General features: G+C 43.5%; 2 protein-coding genes across 5 annotated transcripts in view; both read right to left on the minus strand.

Moving 5' to 3' along the window:
* RHOT1 (ras homolog family member T1) overlaps positions 1–12,205 on the minus strand; it is a 60,650-nt gene extending 48,445 nt beyond the window's left edge. For 2 of the 4 annotated variants that reach the window (XM_053297420.1, XM_053297419.1), the window contains exons 1-2: positions 11,910–12,200; positions 172–230 (exon numbers count right to left, since the gene is read on the minus strand). In XM_053297420.1, the coding sequence (XP_053153395.1) occupies positions 172–230; positions 11,910–12,156 (306 nt within the window). In that variant the 5' untranslated portion in view covers positions 12,157–12,200. Of the gene's footprint in view, positions 1–171; positions 231–11,476; positions 11,598–11,909 lie in introns of those variants that run through there. The other 2 variants (XM_053297422.1, XM_053297421.1) reach the window with 2 other exon arrangements.
* Positions 12,206–13,577: 1,372 nt separating this feature from the next.
* RNF135 (ring finger protein 135) overlaps positions 13,578–18,152 on the minus strand; it is a 32,843-nt gene continuing 28,268 nt past the window's right edge. Inside the window, exon 9 of the mRNA XM_053293467.1 lies at positions 13,578–16,765. Within this exon, the coding sequence (XP_053149442.1) occupies positions 16,215–16,765 (551 nt within the window). The 3' untranslated portion in view covers positions 13,578–16,214. The remainder of the gene's footprint in view (positions 16,766–18,152) is intronic.

An 18,152-nucleotide genomic window follows, 5' to 3' on the forward strand; every position in this document is an offset into this window, starting at 1 on the left:
CGGGTCTCCCCGGTCCTAGTCCAGCACTCTAACCACTACACCACGCTTCTTAAGAACAACTGTCTCAACTTAGGTTACTTTTCTGTTATTTTGGTGGTATCCTTATTTATTTATGAAACCTTCTAAAAAAGACAAGTATTTTCTCTAATAAATTCAGATATGAAATCTTACCTCTTCGGGAAATTCTTCACTGACAAGAGACATAATAAGTGATGTCTTCCCAACTCTGGCTATAAAATTCAAACACAAACACATTAGTGAAAGATTTCTACAAGCCTTTTTGCCTATCCAGAACTCTTATTTTTGATGTACATTCTGCAGGTCGGTGTGAAATCACATTAGACTTGCCACTGAACAGCAATAAATGTAACTAGCTGATCCGGCGCAGAGCATCTGTGCCCCTAGTTCATCCCCCACTTCAGCCGCAGTCCATTCTCCTCCTCCCAGACCGCTTTCCCTCTGGTGGCGCCTTTCCTTTCCGGCTGGAATGGCCAGCACTTTCCCTCCCTCCCTGACCTCCCGCAGTGTTTTCCCTCACCGGCCAGCCTGACCAGCGCTTCACTTCCCTTCCCCGCCCGCCGGCCTGGCCGGCACTTTGCCTCCCTCCCCACTGGCCAGCCTGGCAGGCGTTTCCCTTCCGCACTCACTGGCCAGCCTGGCGCTTTCCCTCACTGGCCAGCCGGCGATTTCCCTCTGGCCGAATGGCTGCCACCGTCATTTTCTCCCTCGTCCCCATTGCTATCCCCCAGGCAGTTGCTCACAAACTCTCGCGAGAGCTGCCACACATGGGATTAGCGACAAGTATGTTTAAGAGAATGATAGACAGACAGACAATTTACCAAATGTAAAAATAATTTACATTCACCAGCAGTAAATATAACAATGTAGAAAAGCCTACATGAGTATAAGCTCCTGTTAGTTATAAGTGACAGATACACAGGTAAGAGGCAAGTGGGTGACAAAGATAATTTCTATAACACACTGTCATCTCTCTTTTTGGACAGCATTAGCATACTTCATATAATCGGGCGGGGATGGGGGAGTATTCCTATATAAGCAAGCAAACAATCCTAACTCTGATTAGAGCAGAATAAAACCAAGACTTCCACATTCCAAATGTTGTGTTTCCAATCTAGCAACTGACATCAGAATCGTCTGACTCACTACCAGTTTAAGCCCACTTGACTACTGCACAGGGAAAATTACCGACTCTGGCTCAGAGTCAGTTTATGCAAGTGGCAGTCTGGTTTGACACTGGAAAATGTGGCAAATTGCTTTGTGTTTAAGGGCAAAGTATATTTTTGGTGAAAAACTAAGCTTTGCTAAATTACGCACTACTGAACTTGGGGGAAATCAATTCAGCTTTCATTCAAACAGGGTTAAAAACAAAAACAAAAAACTTGTCCTTCCCAAATATATGCTTGGAAGAATATGGGCAATGCATCAAAGATCACATCAAAGGTATTACTTAGGTTCCCAGTGCTCTGGACGGCCTCTCCCTTTGTCCATCAGCATTCTGAGGAGTCCTAGCTCACTGGCAGAGCACCTGAGTTGCATACAGAAGGTCCCAGGTTCAGTCCCTGGCATCTCAAGAGAAAGGAGATCGGGTCATTAGCCTGTGAATCACCTCTCTCTTCCTGAGACCCAAAGTCAGTCACTGGCAGTCAAAGTTGGTCTAAATGAATCAAAGATCTGATTTTTTCATGGAAAAAAAATCAGAGGGACCACTGCCAGCGACAGTCACTGGAAAGATATCGTGCTGAGACTGAATAGGGACAATCTCCCTCTGCTAAATATACAGTAAGTATAAGAGAACTGCCACTTTCAAAAGCACCTCTTTGCTCAGTTAACAGGCTGATGTTTTCAAGTTTAATTGAAGACGTCTATTAGCATAATCTTCTCATTACATTTTTGGCTTCAATTGCAACACTATATTGCACTGACGAGGAACAGCACATCCAGAATTTATTTACATACATATCCCACCACATGTCCATTGAGACACTGAGCTTACCAAATCACAAGAAGAAAGCAGTTTTAAATAAACAGCACCACCTTTCTGGTGGTTTAAGATTTGCGACACTCATTTCTTCCTCCCACACCCACACCATTGCCACACAGACAATTACCTTCTGGGCCTCCCTAGGTCAGAGACCTTCTTTCAGTTAAGTGCCCTTCCTAGTGACAGTACACAGAGCTCAGAAGCCTCTTCACCCCTGCTTTCTAGACATCCGTCTCTGCTCCCGCCCTTGAACATACAACTCTTTCCATCCCTGGCCTGAATGAGAACCTTCTCTTCCCATCCGTTCTCCATTTCCTCAACTATTTTCAACCCTCTTTCTACAAAGCCCCCTTTCTCCCCTTCTTCCTGGAGGTTATTGATACTCAGCCCACTGCCTAATATCCTCTTTCAGCAACAAAGCCTCCAAGCCACTTGTCACTCAGGTATGGGAATGCTCCCAGATTTCTTCTGAGGATACCCCGCTTAGACACCCATTAGAAACCTGAAATGAGAAGATTCCCTGGTAAGTGAGGCAGCTAGTTTGTCACATACTGTTTCTATTAGGTCAGCTTTACTGGAAACAGTTAAGAGGACAAGGAGATCTGGTGCTTGCCTTAGCAAACTGTCAAATTTTGGAAGAGTAGCATGAGGCATTTTTCTAGTCCAATTTTTATAAATATGCTCAAATAAATGAGTGTGTTTTAAGAAAGATGAGCTAGCATCAGAAAGATGTACACTGTATTTCAAAAGGATGCTTTCATATGGGACAGCTTTAAAGTTGACAATAAATGAATGGTGGGACAGGCATGTCGGTAAGCTCATTACACCCTCTAGATATACAACAATAGTCCCTTGCTCATAGAAGCAGCCCTAGAAACTGCGCACAAGGCTTGCAGCCTTCAGATTGCACTACTAGCTATGTGCTCTCGATTATATTAATAGCACTTACTGTTTCTAGAAATGTTCTTTCAGCAAACTTTAAGAACACGAAAAAGCTACAAAATTGCAACATCCAATTCTGAACCCTCAGACTGCATACTTTGAGCTTATTGAAAGTGCTGCATATTATAGACGAAGTAATATGTTTCGTCTAAGTGTAGAATAAGAACTACAGCTCTTTTTTCAGACAAGCAGAACAAGCAGCAGGATGCTAGACAACCTATACTGTCATCATAGCAAAAATATGATCATACTGCCTCTTTGAGGGAGGGGAACCGGCCATGGCAGCTTCTATTTTAAGTGAAAATCTACAAAATAAAAGTTGCTGAATAATAAAACTGGTCCTGGTAGGATACACCCCTAATCATCCATCGACTAACCCAGAGAGGGGATTGTCCTTGTATAGAAAGTATTTATTTAAACTTCAGATTGGATTTGGAAAGTGTTCCAATGATTGCAAAATGAAACAAAACACCAGTTTGTCCAGATTGTATAATACCTTATATTTGATTTGGTATGCTTGACTCGAAGCTTTTGGGCATGGTCTGAGGCTGCAAGTGGGAGGCCGGGTTGGTAGGTGGATGGGTCATGAAGATTACTTCTGAGGGTGAATATGCCACAATGTTTAATTCAGGTGGTCTTATTTTTGCATCCCCATTTTCCTGGAGCACACAGATCAAGAACGGTACCTCTTGAATCTGGATTGACTATTTGTTGGTTTGATTCTATTTTAACTCCCAGAGACAACAGTTTAGTGTATGTCAATTAGTTTTATGGCAAACAGCAGCATGGTAGAGGGTGACGTTTAACCTACTTTCTCTGCTTTGAGGTATGGCAGTTAAGCTGCTGCGTCATGCTGCTTAAAAATAGTATTTTGGAGTTTCTCAGCACTTGGTGTTTATTAAGATCTCAGTGACAGCATAATGTTCTCCCCTACCCCCAAGCCAGGGCTTCGTTGCACAAAACTACAAAAACCCGCCGCCTCCTCTAGTCTCCTGGGTGTGCTGGCGTCCAGCCAATCAGCTGGGCCACCAGACCACATTTGAAGGCACACCCAGAAGAAATATAGAGAGATTTACAGGCCATTTTTCAGTCCAAAAGGCCCCCAAAGTGACATACAGCAAAAGAAAATATTTTTAAAAAATTAGCTGACATCTGGACTAACCTTCTGCAGATGTGCCAGGTTTTTCCATCACACAAGGGGTGATTTTCAGCTATCTCCCCTTTCCTCTGTAGCCACCTCTACCTCCTAAAACCAAGGGGATTGCTAAAAATTGTCCTCCCCCGTGAAGCAACAGATCTGTTGCAACTGGCTGATCTGTGGAACATTAGCCTGAATGTTAGCCATCAAATATTATTAGAAAGCAAGCAGCACAAGAAATAGACAATGATCCACAGAGCCACACAGTAGTCTAAGAAAGGGGAGCAAGTCATCCAATACAGAAGGCTCGTTTGGTCATCACCACCTTCCTAAGAAAGGTGATATGCAAGTCAAGCATCTGAGGACTGTAGTGTGCTTTTCTTAGTGCTGGGAAGGTCCTTTAAGAGAGATGGAGCCCTCTCTTAAGAGCTCTATGGGGGAAAGTCCTGGGAAGGACTAGACTTCCCAGCACTCTGTGCATATCTCCCAAGATGGTAGAGGGACTCAAGAGGGATCCATTTCCCTTAAAAGAGCACACACACCCAAGAACTAGGCAAAGTGCAGCACTGAACAGTGAGAAAGGTCGTCTCTGCATGATGCCAGTGGGATGGTGCAGAGTACAGTACATTCAGCTTTGGCCGAAGTTTCACACAGGCCCAATAAACAATTAGTCAGGAAGCCGCACTTAGTGTTGATGAGGGCCGCCCACTGGCTGACGGGCCTTACAACGAAGAACACTGCACTAGCTGTGCTTCAGATGACTGTGGAATATGAAGAAGTGCGTCTTGTCTGGGCCAGGCAACAGCATACAAATCTCCCACTTCAGTTTGGTCTGGTTTTCTAAGAATGAGGCAGCTAAAGATAAGTTCTCTAAGTTTATAACAACAAAATTCAGCATCTTCCTACAGTTATAAAAAGAACACCTCCATGTACCCTGTTTCAATTACAAGGATATAATAGCAGTTTTAAGATATCTACATACAAAATTTCAAACAACATTAGGGCTGCACTTCAAAAACCCTAACAATCAGTACTAAGCTAAGCGTCTTATACATGTATCTGATCAAAGACAGCTGATTAAATATGCATTAAAATGCTCTAGTATGAAAGAAGAATCCTCTGAAATTCTTCCAAGAACTCAAGAAAGTTTGTTCTGTGATTTTCTTTTGCTTTAACTAGGAATATAATCCCCCGGCCAAATACCTCCAATTCAATATGTCAAATAAAGAATGATTTGTTTCAGTTTAACGCAAACAGCTAACACTGTATTTTGCAACTCTATGCCAATTTAAAAATATTGCCTTATTTAGCTTGGACTACTATACCACAACTACCTCACTGAAACAGTCAAAAACTTGATGCCTTATCTGAAAATTTGTTGATTATTGCCATGGAATTAAATAAAATTAGAGAATTCACTTATTAACACTGAGCTGTGATTTTAGAATTGCAGGCTTCTGTCTGCACTTACATTTGCACATTCACCACTCAACCAGAAGACTGAATAGAGTGTATGTATGCACCAGCCACCACAAGCTGTAAAGGTTTCATATCACCTCAACATTTTTTCTAGAGTAGCTGTTTACACGTCCAGATGATGAGAGACTCAATTATGTACAACATGCAAATCAGTCACTCCTCTAGCAACTTCAAGAACAGCACTGAATTGAAACTGTATATTAAAGGCTTAGAGAAAAATTACTTGTATGGCATTTTATATTAAGCATATGTGTTCTAGGCTTGTGCCCGAAATGTTTCGGAGTCCATTAAGGTCTCTGAAACCTTTCGGCGCTGGGGGCGGTTTCAGCGCCGAAACACCAACGGGGGTAGCACTTTAAGGGTGGGGGAGGGTGTACTCACCCCTCCCGCCGCATTTCCCCCGCCGGCGTGCTGTTGTTTTTAAGCCCCTCGGGGCAGCAGCGTTCCTCCCTGCCGCCCCGTTTCCCCCGTCGGCCGGAAGTGGACGGAAGTCGCAAGTGCGTGTGCACCCATCATGCGTGCGCGCACACGGCAGAAGGGCGCGCACGCACATGCACAACAGGTGCACGTGCACTCGCGACTTCCAGCCACTTCCGGCCGACGGGGGAAACGGGGCGACAGGGAGGAGTGAGTACACCCTCCCCCACCCTTAAAGTGCTACCCCCGTCGGCGCTGAAGATTTTCGTGCACATCTCTAATGTGTTCTCCAACTTTATATTAGCTGTATCTGAATGAATGCTGGGAAACATGTTTTCCAGAAAATGAGTCTTCTAATGTTATCACCTTTCTCAAGAACAACAGATATTTGGGCAAGGAAGACTTGCACCCTCAAGTAAAATTAAAGATTAAAAAGTTAACGTTTGGAACATTTCTTATGCCCGTTCATGCCAGGATTTTAAACCACCACCAACCTATTTTCAGCTGATAAAACACAACATCCCTGCCACTGTTCCCTCTAAGAGGGAATCCCAGATGTTATTGTCTACAACTCCCAGAATCCACAGCTGCAATGGCTTTTGCTTGGGGATTATTCCCTCTGAACAACATCAGAGGGAACACTGATGCCCGCCTGTAGCAGCCAAGAATCACTGCAATATTATTTTTAGCAATGTTTACATTTTATCTTAAGTCTACAGAATAGGGTGTTGTTAACATGGACTTAAATAAATATCTCTGTGTACATAAACTCAGCACATAGTATCTGGTAAGGAATGCTCAGAATTTCAGCTCTCTTAACGCCCACAGACAATTTCCATTTTAAAAAAATGTAAACGCTTATATATATGGTGTGGGCATCATGGAGGAGATGACATGTCACAGCAATTATTCAATAAGGTACCTCCAACAGTTGCATCAAAATGTACACCTGCCTATTACAGCAGTGCTGCTAGTCATACTTTGGGGAGCTCACTTGGGCGGCTTTTTTTTTTTTTAATGACCCAATTTGATTTGCTATGGAAATGTGCAAAACTTGTTTGACCAGAACTGACAGCAAGATACAAAAATGAATGTGTGCACTGCAGACTATTACATCTCTAGAATATTAATATTGCTTCAAAATCTCAGAAAATGACCACCTTTTATGCAGCATTTTATTTGTAAAGTTTAACGTTTGGGATAAAGGAAAAAGTTTGGCATTAAGAATGCACGTTGGGGAATTAAACACTAACTTATTCAAGGCTTCGGCTTTGAGCTTCCACAGTGCATTTCGTCTGCACAAGTCTGCTCCTACTTCAGTTTATGCTCAGCTCCGGACTTCTTTGGAAGTAGTTGAGGTAGTCACCTAAATAAAGAATTTTGCTATCTAATTTTAGGCACCCTATTTCAACAAGCTAGATTATCAGCGTAAGACCCGCCGAGGGAGAGTCTACAGATTTCATACTAACAAGACATTCCTCTGAGGTTTTTAAAAAACATTTTTATATCCTGCTCTTCCTCCAAGGAACCCAGAGTGGTGTACTACATACTTAAGTTTCTCCTCACAACAAACCTGTGAAGTATGTATGTATTGGTTTATTTCGGCCCAAGACCAGCATAAACCTGTGAAGTAGGTTAGGCTGAGAGCAACGTGACTGGGCCAGAGTCACCTAGCAGGTATCATGGCTGAATGTTGCCTTCAGAGGCTTCAAAAACTAGCAGCCAGGGTCCTGACACTAGCATCCGCACTGGCCCTTTCTTGCAGCATCTTACATAACAGTTAAAGGATTCAGTCAAGAAAGAGTTTGTCACTGGAATCCTATGGTTTTAGAAGCTTAGCTTCCACACACTTGATTGGGCACAGCATTGCAGCCTGGCACCCCAATCAAATCAAGCGCATGGGGACATGCATGCACTGTAGAGATGTGAGGATAACCAACTGATTCTCAAACTATAGCTCACACACAATAACCCCAAGAACAGCTTTTCCAGAGTCTTCACTGACTTCTAAACACTATTTGCAACACAGAGCATGGGCTCCAAATTCAGTTCAGGACTGAAAAGCCACACCTCATGTAGCTTAAAAGTAGGTCTTTATGTCTGGTCCTAGGAGTGATTTCCTCAAGGTCACTGGCAGCAAAAAAAAAAAAAAAAAAAGTTAGGAGACAGGGTGCTAACTGCATTGTTCTAATCCAGCAGAATACAACAGCCATATTTAAAACACACTGTTTCAGGGTTGCACAACTCAAATGCCCTGGTGGGCTGGAATCATCTACAAGTTGGTGTGCAGGGGCTGAGGTAAATTTTTAGCACATTATTACATTAAAATTAAAAATATTATTAGTTACTTGTGGATCTATTGCCCCTGTCAATGGACCCATAGTTTCAACCAAAGGTAGTGGCCAGAGAAAAGGTCCTGTCTCTGCTCAATCAGTGGCACCCCTGGAGTGCGTGCCAGCCCCAAACAAATGCCAAGTCTTCTCCTCTCCCTAAATTGTTGTTGCTTTCAGGCTGCAATGCTGGTATGCTTACAGGGGGGGTAACATGGGTTACATGGCACACCAATGGAGCATATTTCTGAGAAGGCATGCACAGGATGGCACTATAAGGCAGTTTCCAGCTCCTGTGTTGCGGCAGGGTATCTGGGGGCCAGTAAAATAGTCACTGCGGGCCGAATCCAGCCCCCGGGCCTTATGTTGTGCAGGCCAAACCAACACAATTCTCGATTTAAGTCTATTAAGATAAAATTCACACCACTACTCCAACACTGTTCGTTATCACAACTGATAACAAAACATGAACTAACTATAGGTAAACAAAGCCCAGACATTCAAAATTAAGGTGTTCTAAATTACAAATGCCAACGTAAATTGTAACATATCTAGTACTTGCAAACTTTCAAGGCAAGGCCCTTCTTTTCTGAACAAAAAGGAACTACACTAGGGCTTGACAAATCCCAGGCACCAAGGAGTCGTGACACTTAGATATTTAACCGTGGTGCCCAGACTAGAGTATTTAGAGGTAGAATCATTTAATAAAATCTATATTTGTCCCAGCCATGCTTCTATTTTAAGTATTGTACTGTATATTCTTTGTGGAGACTAAAGGGAAGCCCACTCTCCCCCTCTACAGTGTCCATCACTAAGTTAGTAATTTTCTTGTCCACTGTTTGGCTCCTAAATTTCTGGGCTGGCTCTTAGACACAAAGAAAATGGTCAAGACCTGAACTACACAATTATGAAGGAGAAAGGGGGAGATCACAAATTTATTCTTATATGTTTAGTAAATAATTCTATATTTCAGAGATATCCAACATATGCTTGTATGTATTCATAATAGGAGGTCAGATCTGACCTCAATCACTCATGCTTTGCAGTAGTTCAGTCTGGATGTCACCAATGTGCTCTATGTGGGCTGCCCTTGAAGACTGTTCAGAAGCTTCATGGTCCAAACTTCTGCTGCCAGGATCCTCATGGGCGCTAGTTGTTTCACATGTATTACACCCATTCTGTGGCAACTTCACTGGTTACCAGCTTGCTTCTGGGCTAGATCTTGAAAGTGCTGGCATTGATGTTTAAAGCCCTACATGGCTTGGAGTTGGTATATCTGTCAGACTGCACTTGCCCATAGGAACCAGCCAGGGCAGCATCTCAGGCCCTGTTCATGGGCCCATCACTAATGAAAATGCAGATGGCAAGGGCTAGACACAGGGCCTTTTGAGCTGTGGCCCCTCAGTTTTGGAATGCCTTCCCAGAAAAGCTTCACTGTGCTCCCTCCCTCAGGGTTTGTTTGTTTGTTTTTAACAGTGAAAATGCCATGTTTTTAGAGAAGTTTTTAAATGTTTATCTGCAACTTGTGTCTGGTGGGTTTTAATGTTTAACTATATAATTGTACCTTTTAAATTCAGTTTTAATCTGGGTCTTTTAAAGTTAATGTCTACTTTTTACATGATTTAGTTTTGTGAGCCGCTCTGAGCAGTAGCGCACTGGAGGGGACAGAGGATAAATATTTTAAATGAATATGCAACCAAGTCCAAATAAGTAATCTGTAAAACAGAAAAGGAAAGTGATGCATCAAAGAGAAATATCTAGAAACTGTTATCCTCAAATAAATTCCAAGTATTATCTATACTGTTCAAAAGCTAAGCAAGAATCCAAACAACAATCCCTGAGAAACCCTATATAGATCAATTCAATCAAAAAACAAAACTATTCTAAATCAGCCCAATCAAATTTCAGAGACCACACACAAGCAGTGGCAACCTATCTGCGCCCCACCCCATTGTTAATTATCCTTTTTTCACTTATTCTTTGAACATTGCTCATTGTCCCAACATCCTTCACAAATATGCACAGAAAGCAACACATCCATTGGAAAGTGATCAGGAAAGAAACCTTGCATTATGGAAAAGTTGCCTTATGAAGCAGCTGATCTGAAGTTGGATAGGTTATTGTTAAATCTGTAATAAACACATCTACACAAACTAAGGCCTGGCACTGCACGCCAGATATCAACATATTTAGATCAGAGAACAGGAAATCTGGATTCCATGCCAAGACCATCTGGGAGGCAAGCAAATATGCAGGCAAAGTATGACAATTGTGAGCCAGATATCAGCCTATCACAGAAGAATAAGAATTAAGTAAAGAGTTGAACTCGTGCCCACACTGCCTTCTCTTGATGTGGTTTTAGAGTCACTAAGGCAGCAATCCTAAGAACACTTGTTTGAGAACAAAACCCAGTGAACACAATAGGGCTTATTTTCAAACATAATTGTGCAGGATTGGACTTCTGAAGCTTCTAAACCCTCCAAGCTGAAAAACGACACACAATGCAATTTATACTGATTCAAGTGTATTTTCTGCAAATAACTTTTTTTAAAAAGCCCAGCAAAATACATACCTTTTTGCATTTGATTGTATGAGTACTGTTTCAAAGCAAATTCTGTCATACATTCAAGGCAATGGGGATTGGGGGGGGGATGAGAAAAACAAATGGCCAGACCCAGAGACTTTACAAACATTAGCATTTTGATCTTGTTAGGTCAAGGTGGAGTCAAAGGTTTAGGCAGAGAGATCACAGGCTACAAGTTAAAAATGAAATGCTAGCAATAATCCCTATAGTGAGATAGCTAAAGGAAACTTGGTGACTACATTGTGTGAGCAACATACCACACTGTTGAAAGTAGATGGCTTGGTCTGGCAACAAGAATATGAAGACAGAAGACAAGCAGAAACATGAAAAACAGAAAAGAAAAGAAAAACCCACCCCAATACCAAACCCTCAAAACACTAAACTGCAAACGCTGGCCATTTTTCCAGCAGGGCTGCATGCATCACAAAGTGTCACTCCTTCTCCCCACTCATCCACCCTTCAAACAGGTGTGTGGGGGGGAGTTGGGGACTGACCCCAAGAGCCCTCCTTGCCTCTTCCTCTCCCCACCTGCACCCCTGTACTCGGGTCACCAGCTTTTGCCTCGTTCCCCCAAACCCACTTACCAATCTCACTCCCGGGTCTCTTTCAGGCAGCTGCTGCTGCTGCCCTTCCTCAGCACCTTCAGTTCAATAACTTTCCCTCACTGCTCCTCTCCTTTTCCTTCTCACGTTGTGCCTTTCCTCCGTTGCCAGCTTTCCCCCCACCCCAACCTCTACACCCGCTAAACCCTGTTTTCAGCCTCGCTTGCCCCCAATCACCCACCCACTCTCTCTCAGGCAGCTTTCCCAATGCCTGACCCCCATTAACTCTGGCCCTACTTTCTAGAGAGAACACCCCGCCCGGTGCCCATCAGACTCCCCCACTCCTGCACATGCCGAGCCAAGGTCCCTCCCTCCACCCGTGATCGGGGCCACTTGCTCCCCGGGGTGTCTGTCCCACCCAGGCACCCGCCCTCCTTCGCCTTGACCTGCCCTTCCTTCCCTGCCCCTCACTCACGTTCTCCCACCAGCAGGATCCTCACGTCCTTCTTCATCTCCCCGCTCCTCCTTGCTCTGGGCCCCGCAGGCCGGGCCCCCGTCACATCGGGGCTGCCGAGGCGTGGGGCGGGGAGGACTGGGAGAATCCGCGGCCTGCTAGGCTTGAATCTCTCACGCTGGCGGCGGCTGCTGGCGCCACCCCACCTCCAACAGCCGGCTCGGCGTTTGTCACCTTCCCCTCCTCCTCCGCTCGTTCCCCAAACCATAGAGATTAGAAGCCACTAGAGAGAGACACACACACACGCAACCCTGAACTTCCGGTGCTACATTGAAAGCTGCAATTGGCCCACAGATTACCCCCGCCCCCCGAGCTAAGTGACCCATCCCGTTGTCTGGGTAGAGAGACACTTCTGGGGTTAAAGCACTTTTCGTTGTCTTTTCCGGAGGTGGAATGAGAGATGCCCCCCAAAATCTATGGAAGTATTCAGTATTTTAGCACAGTTCTCAAGCAGCAGGGCGTGTCCCTAAAACAAAAGCCGAAAAGACGGCAGAGTTAATCTCAGGTCTTATTTGGTCTAATATGCCGTTTTTATAAGTCTAAGATATCCTTAAAGAAGAAAGACTAGCGCGGCTTTAAATTTTTACCGAAAGTTTAGTGTGTGTCACTCTAGCTTTTTTCTATCTCTGAGTCTATAATAACACACTACTTTCAATGGAATGCCAGTCTACCTCTTTATCTCTATGGTGAAAGCCCTATAGGCTGCCATTGCTATCTCTATGGCTTAGAGCGGCGAACAGTTTGCTTTATACCGGAAGTTCTCATAAAGTCTGTGCTGGGGGCGCTATTCAAGGGGTTGCAGATGCATGTCTATAACAAAGTGTTTGACACTGTCAGACCGACAGTAGCTAAAAGCCTAACAAATCAGAAGTTACTTCTCTCATAACCGAATAAATGTGCGGGCTAACCAAGCCCCCTACTGTAACTCTTTTTAGAACACCTGAGTTGAAGCTTGTCCGCTTTTGTCTTTAGGGCAAAAGAGCTTCTGACTCCCGTTTCAATGGGAAATCCCATGATCAAATCTTTGGAAGCCAAAAACAAAAACAAAAGTTACTGAGACACAGCCCCATATATATGACGGGGGTGGTTTGCTATGACTGCGAATTTCAGCCTCTGACAAATTTTGTGAACCGACCGCCCTCCAAGCACAATCCTGCATCCCCATTTGTGGCAGTGCCGCAGGGTGGTGGTCGCATGCATTGAAAAAGTTGACAAACAGCGACCTCTCCGCAGCTTCGAGTTGCTGTTATTCAGAAGGAACGTAAAGACACAGTGCCTCCCTCCTCAAGATTTGGGAGAGCCCCAGATTGTTTATTAAAATGCTGCAATTAAAAGAGAAGTGATGAGTGCTAAAAATAAATTTGTTGTGTGGGTGGAATGTCTGGAAAGTACTACTTTGTACGACTGCATCAATTTTAACCATAAGCTACTTTAAGGAAACTTGTGATTGGAAAGGCAGGACACCAATTATGTAATAAAACCTTATGAACCATGAATGTTCATTTATTCTTGACTCACATTCTAATCTTCATATAGCACTCCTATAAAATCTTCAGATTTAGATCTCTTTCTATCCTTCTCTATATGACTGAACAAAGTGATGCAAATAAGGTCAACCCAAGAAATTGATACTTTCAATAATATATTTACCAAATTAATTTTTCACATGTAACTGAGCTGTAACTCTTGGGATGAAAAACAGCAATATCATGAATATAATTATTTTGTTTGTTTAACACATTTATATGCCACCCTATATAAAATCTCAGGATGGTTTACAATTTAAACAACAACTAAAACCTAATAATAAAAACAACAGATTAAATTACCATAAATAAAACATCATAAACGAAAAGCCTGATAAGCAGAAGTTTTCAAAAGTCATTTAAAAGCAACCAGAGATGGGGAAGATTCTGATTTCATTTGGGAGTGTGTCCCAGAGTCTTGGGGCAACTCTAGAGATGGCCCAGTTTGGGGAAGGGATGTGCACGGAACCGGGGGGGGGCATATCTTTAAGGGTGGTGGAGAGTGCCCTTACTCCTCCCGCCACGTTTTCCCCATCAGCACTCCATTTTAAAAGTCTCCGTTGGGGTGGCAGCATACCTCCCTCCAGCCCCAGTGTCCTCCTCGGCCGGAAGGGAAAAGGAAGTACCTGCCGCACATGCACTCAAGCAAAGTAGGTGCACAAGCAAGCGCAACATGTGCACACATGCTTCTGGTGTGCGCATGAGCACTGGGTACTTTTACTTTATTTTGTTACCAGAAAGAGCCCCGCAAATTTCTTTCACTTTTATTTAACAGGTAAAACAAGAGATGATAAAAGGAGATATCTTATTGGCTTCTGATGAATTTTCATTAATTAGAAACTTGGGTTTTTCCAAGTTCATCTAGTAACAGACAAGGGGGTCCGGAGAAATTCATTAAGTTTACAAACCCAAGTTTAATTACCTCTGTCCCACTTATCTCACCTCCCTATATGTTACCTTTTATCCAGAACAGCTGATGTACCTAGTAACTTGTTAGAGAAGCTTGTGTGCCCTGCTTTGCAGAGATCTTTATTCTAATCAGTAAATAATGAACTTATTCTTGTTTTCATTTTATACCTCAAGTTTTGTTTCATTTTATATCCTGAACATATTCCTCTATCCTGTGCTTGCAAGGCTATGCAGCCAAAGGGGTTGAGTACCGAGAGCAAGGTAACAAGAATTTATATGGTGGCAGCGAGGGAAAGTAAAAGCTGAATGAATTCCTAGAACATGGAGACTAAACTGTCATAGAACAATAAAAAATCACCTCCCTAAAGTTGAGAAGGGCATCAGGGAGGGACCCTGACACCCATAGACTGGGAAACATACCAGCGGCATTCGAACCGGCAACCTCTGGCTTGCTAATCAAGTCATTTCTCCGCTGCGTTACACTACTAATACATTATTGTTCATGTTCTGATGGACACACATAATGTCATTTTATTAAGGACTTATAGTGAGGCTATTCTCACACGCCACCTAACCCAGGCAGGGATGCCCTGCCTGGGTTAGCCTGCAGGTGAGAACCACCGCGATGGGGCCCTATCCCAGTGCGGCAGCACCACCTGGCCTGGCTTTTAAGCCTGGCTGTTAGCCAAGGTTACTCTCCCTTAACCCTGGCTACGTGCTCATGTGCAAGCACAGTCTGCTTCCAGCCCAGCCACACACAGAGACAGGCACAGTGCATTGCGGTATTCCTGGAGATCAGATCGCATCATCCCGGCCTCCAGAGCTTCATGCTGCATCACACGGTGCTGCTTGTCTGGTAGTGCGGTCTGCATTCCCAGGAACATGAAATCGTTCATGGGGCGGGAAGGTGAGTTTAAGCAGCCTTCCCGACCACCGGCTGCCCTGCCTGTTCTTTATTTAGGAGCTCTTCAGGTGGCAAGCCTAGGTAACAACAACTGGACCTCTCCCAATGATTTTAATAAGTGGCAGAGTTCATGAAGGCGGCAACACTCTCTTGAAATCTTAGGGCCTGCCTCTTGTACCCATCAACAGATATCCCTGCTTCCTTCCTGTGTTTGACTGACTACCTACAACAACATTTTTGTGGACAAAGTCCCTATCTATAACTGACAGAAGCAAGGGAAAGGAAGTAACAATCATTTCTGTATCAACTGTTAGATTTCTGGGCATTCTGGAAAGGAAACTTCATTATCCTATAAAGGAGACTTGAGTCCTACTCGCTTGCAAATTTACAGTAGTGTTCTCTTATCAGGAACTACTTTGGAACACCAGAACTGGTGGTTTGATCTACTTTATTGACTGGATTACCAACTATTCTCCAGTTCTAAGAACATCCTAAGTTTTTTTGCTGCTGTATTGTTTGGCAATATGAGACTAGAGAAAATCTACTATACCCACCATGAAATTGTTACAGATATGAAGGTCATATGTGCAATTTCGTTCTAAAAGCACTGTTAGGCTGGGCTCCGCAGTATAACCCAAGAACCAAAACATTTAAGCCCTTGTGCATTCCACACTCGAAATCCTTTCTTTAGTCAAACATATATTTTCTAGTCTATGTTTTCCATCCAGTGGCTAGGCTAGGCATATCTTCATTAGAATTAAACTGATTTAATAGTCTCTGTCCTCCAGGAACAATAATCTGAGGGGTTGGAAGGAAGGAGCACTGACTGCACGTCTCTAATGGAGAAGCACCCTAACCAAACTATAGTTCTCTGGCTTCTTGTGCAGGATGCCATTATAGTATAAAATGGTATGAAAATAGTTATGTTTACAGTGTAGATATGCTGCAATACCTCTTGATATTATTTATAGTTAAACATTCACCTGGAACACTACCATGATATATCCAAAAAGCAGGGTAAACAGGATTGACCACATTGATATCAAACTTATGTAAACAACTCTCCTCATCAGTGAGAGAGTAAAATGATAAGCAGTTCTTTGGAATCTCAAGAAAAACTCCGACCTGCCGAGGTTTCTCTGCACTAATGAGAGTTTCTTTATTGCTGTGCCATGCTGAAAGCCGGTATTTTGACCATTCTATGCACCAGGATCGCTCAGTTCTTCCCAGCTGCTCGAATCTACCAATATTCTCATCAGCAATACCAATGGCCCATCCATTGCTATCTTTGGTGCTTACTTCCCAGTAATGGCACCCTTCAGAAAATCCCGGGGTACCCAGCACCTGGCTGTTGCGGAATCTCTTTAGGGAGGGTTCATAATCAAAGGAACTTAAGGACACAGACACCCTTCTTTTATCCTCCGTGATTTCAAGCTTGCAATTGATTCTCTTGAGATCAAAGGTCACATCAGATGCCCCTAAATTAAACAAAATGAAAGTGTCTGATCTAGGGTCTTAAATCTAAGCAATATTTGCAGCAGCCATATAACAAAAATGTTTAGTCATAACATCTTCACTCATCTAGTACACATTTTGTTTGTTTACAAACATAATATACATCACACATGCATGTTACTTGTAGTATTTGTATGCTGGCCTTCCTCCAATTAATTCAAGTTACCCCCATTTTATCCTAAAAATCCTGTAAGAGAGTTTCGGCCGGGTGAGAATGATTTTCCCAAGGTGACTATCATGGTTGAGCAGGGATTCAGAACTAAGTCTCCCTCATTCAGATCTGTACACTACACTGGTTCTCATCTAACTGCCTGCTTGGAGAGTTTTTGAAAGAAGTCAAATAATTTCTCCAGAAATTACTCTTTCATGAACATCTCTCAGCTTTAAAAGACATGGAGGCTCAGTTGAAGAAAAGCAGCCCCAATGTATAGTACATGCCTTCTTCTGTTGTGGATGTGGAGCCCAAGTGCAAGGTATGGTCATTCATTGCATGCCACACACTGAGGCTGTTCTCACGACCAGCCTAGCCCAGGCTCAGCGGCTCATGTGGAGCGCCGGAATATGTGTGGATCCCAGCACTCCCGCTCAGCCTAGCCCAGCTCTTAGCCTCAAGGGAGCAAGTGCTCCCTTAAACTGGCTGCCGGGCTAGTGTGTCTCCTTGAGCTTCACGGAGCCGAGGAGAAACAGAGATGGGGGAATCTCCCAAGGCACCACACTTATTGCACACAGTGCTTTGTGGGATACCCAGAGACTGGGAAAACAAGTGCCGGCCTCTGTTGATCTACGCTCCTAGGAGCAGCACAGATAGTCATCTGCACTATTCCCAGTAGCACAGGGGTGTGTGCATGTGCAGCCTGTGTGCCGAAGGGAGAAAGAGTGATCGTCTGGGGGAAGGTAGGTTGAACCTTGCCTCCTATCTCACCCGGATGTTTGAATAGCCCCACTATGACATTATAGAAAAGAGCATGGAAAATGTGGGATGCTAAACTTCCATCACATTTCTACCACAAATGGTTGGTTTTTAGCAACCACACACTACACTTTTCTATTCATTTCAATCCAATCATGTTGTAGGGAAGGATAATATATTATGTGGGATGCGGAGCTGCCACCAAAAAAACACAACCCCTTCTCTAAAGTTATTCTCCTTCTCTCTTCTAATACATAAGATGACTTTATTCAGGTCATGACACCACTGTGTTGTGCGTTTCGCAGTTCCTGCCAACCAGTGGTGAAGTGTGAAAAAACGCAATGTGATAATGTCACAGCATAAGATAAGCAATCCCACATGTTACAGGGAGAACCCAATTTTGAGAGCAGTCCTATGTTGCATGTAATGAGTCATTTGCT

Source organism: Hemicordylus capensis, chromosome 2 (assembly GCF_027244095.1).
Source record: "Hemicordylus capensis ecotype Gifberg chromosome 2, rHemCap1.1.pri, whole genome shotgun sequence".
In the NCBI taxonomy this organism is placed as follows: Eukaryota; Metazoa; Chordata; class Lepidosauria; order Squamata; family Cordylidae; genus Hemicordylus; species Hemicordylus capensis.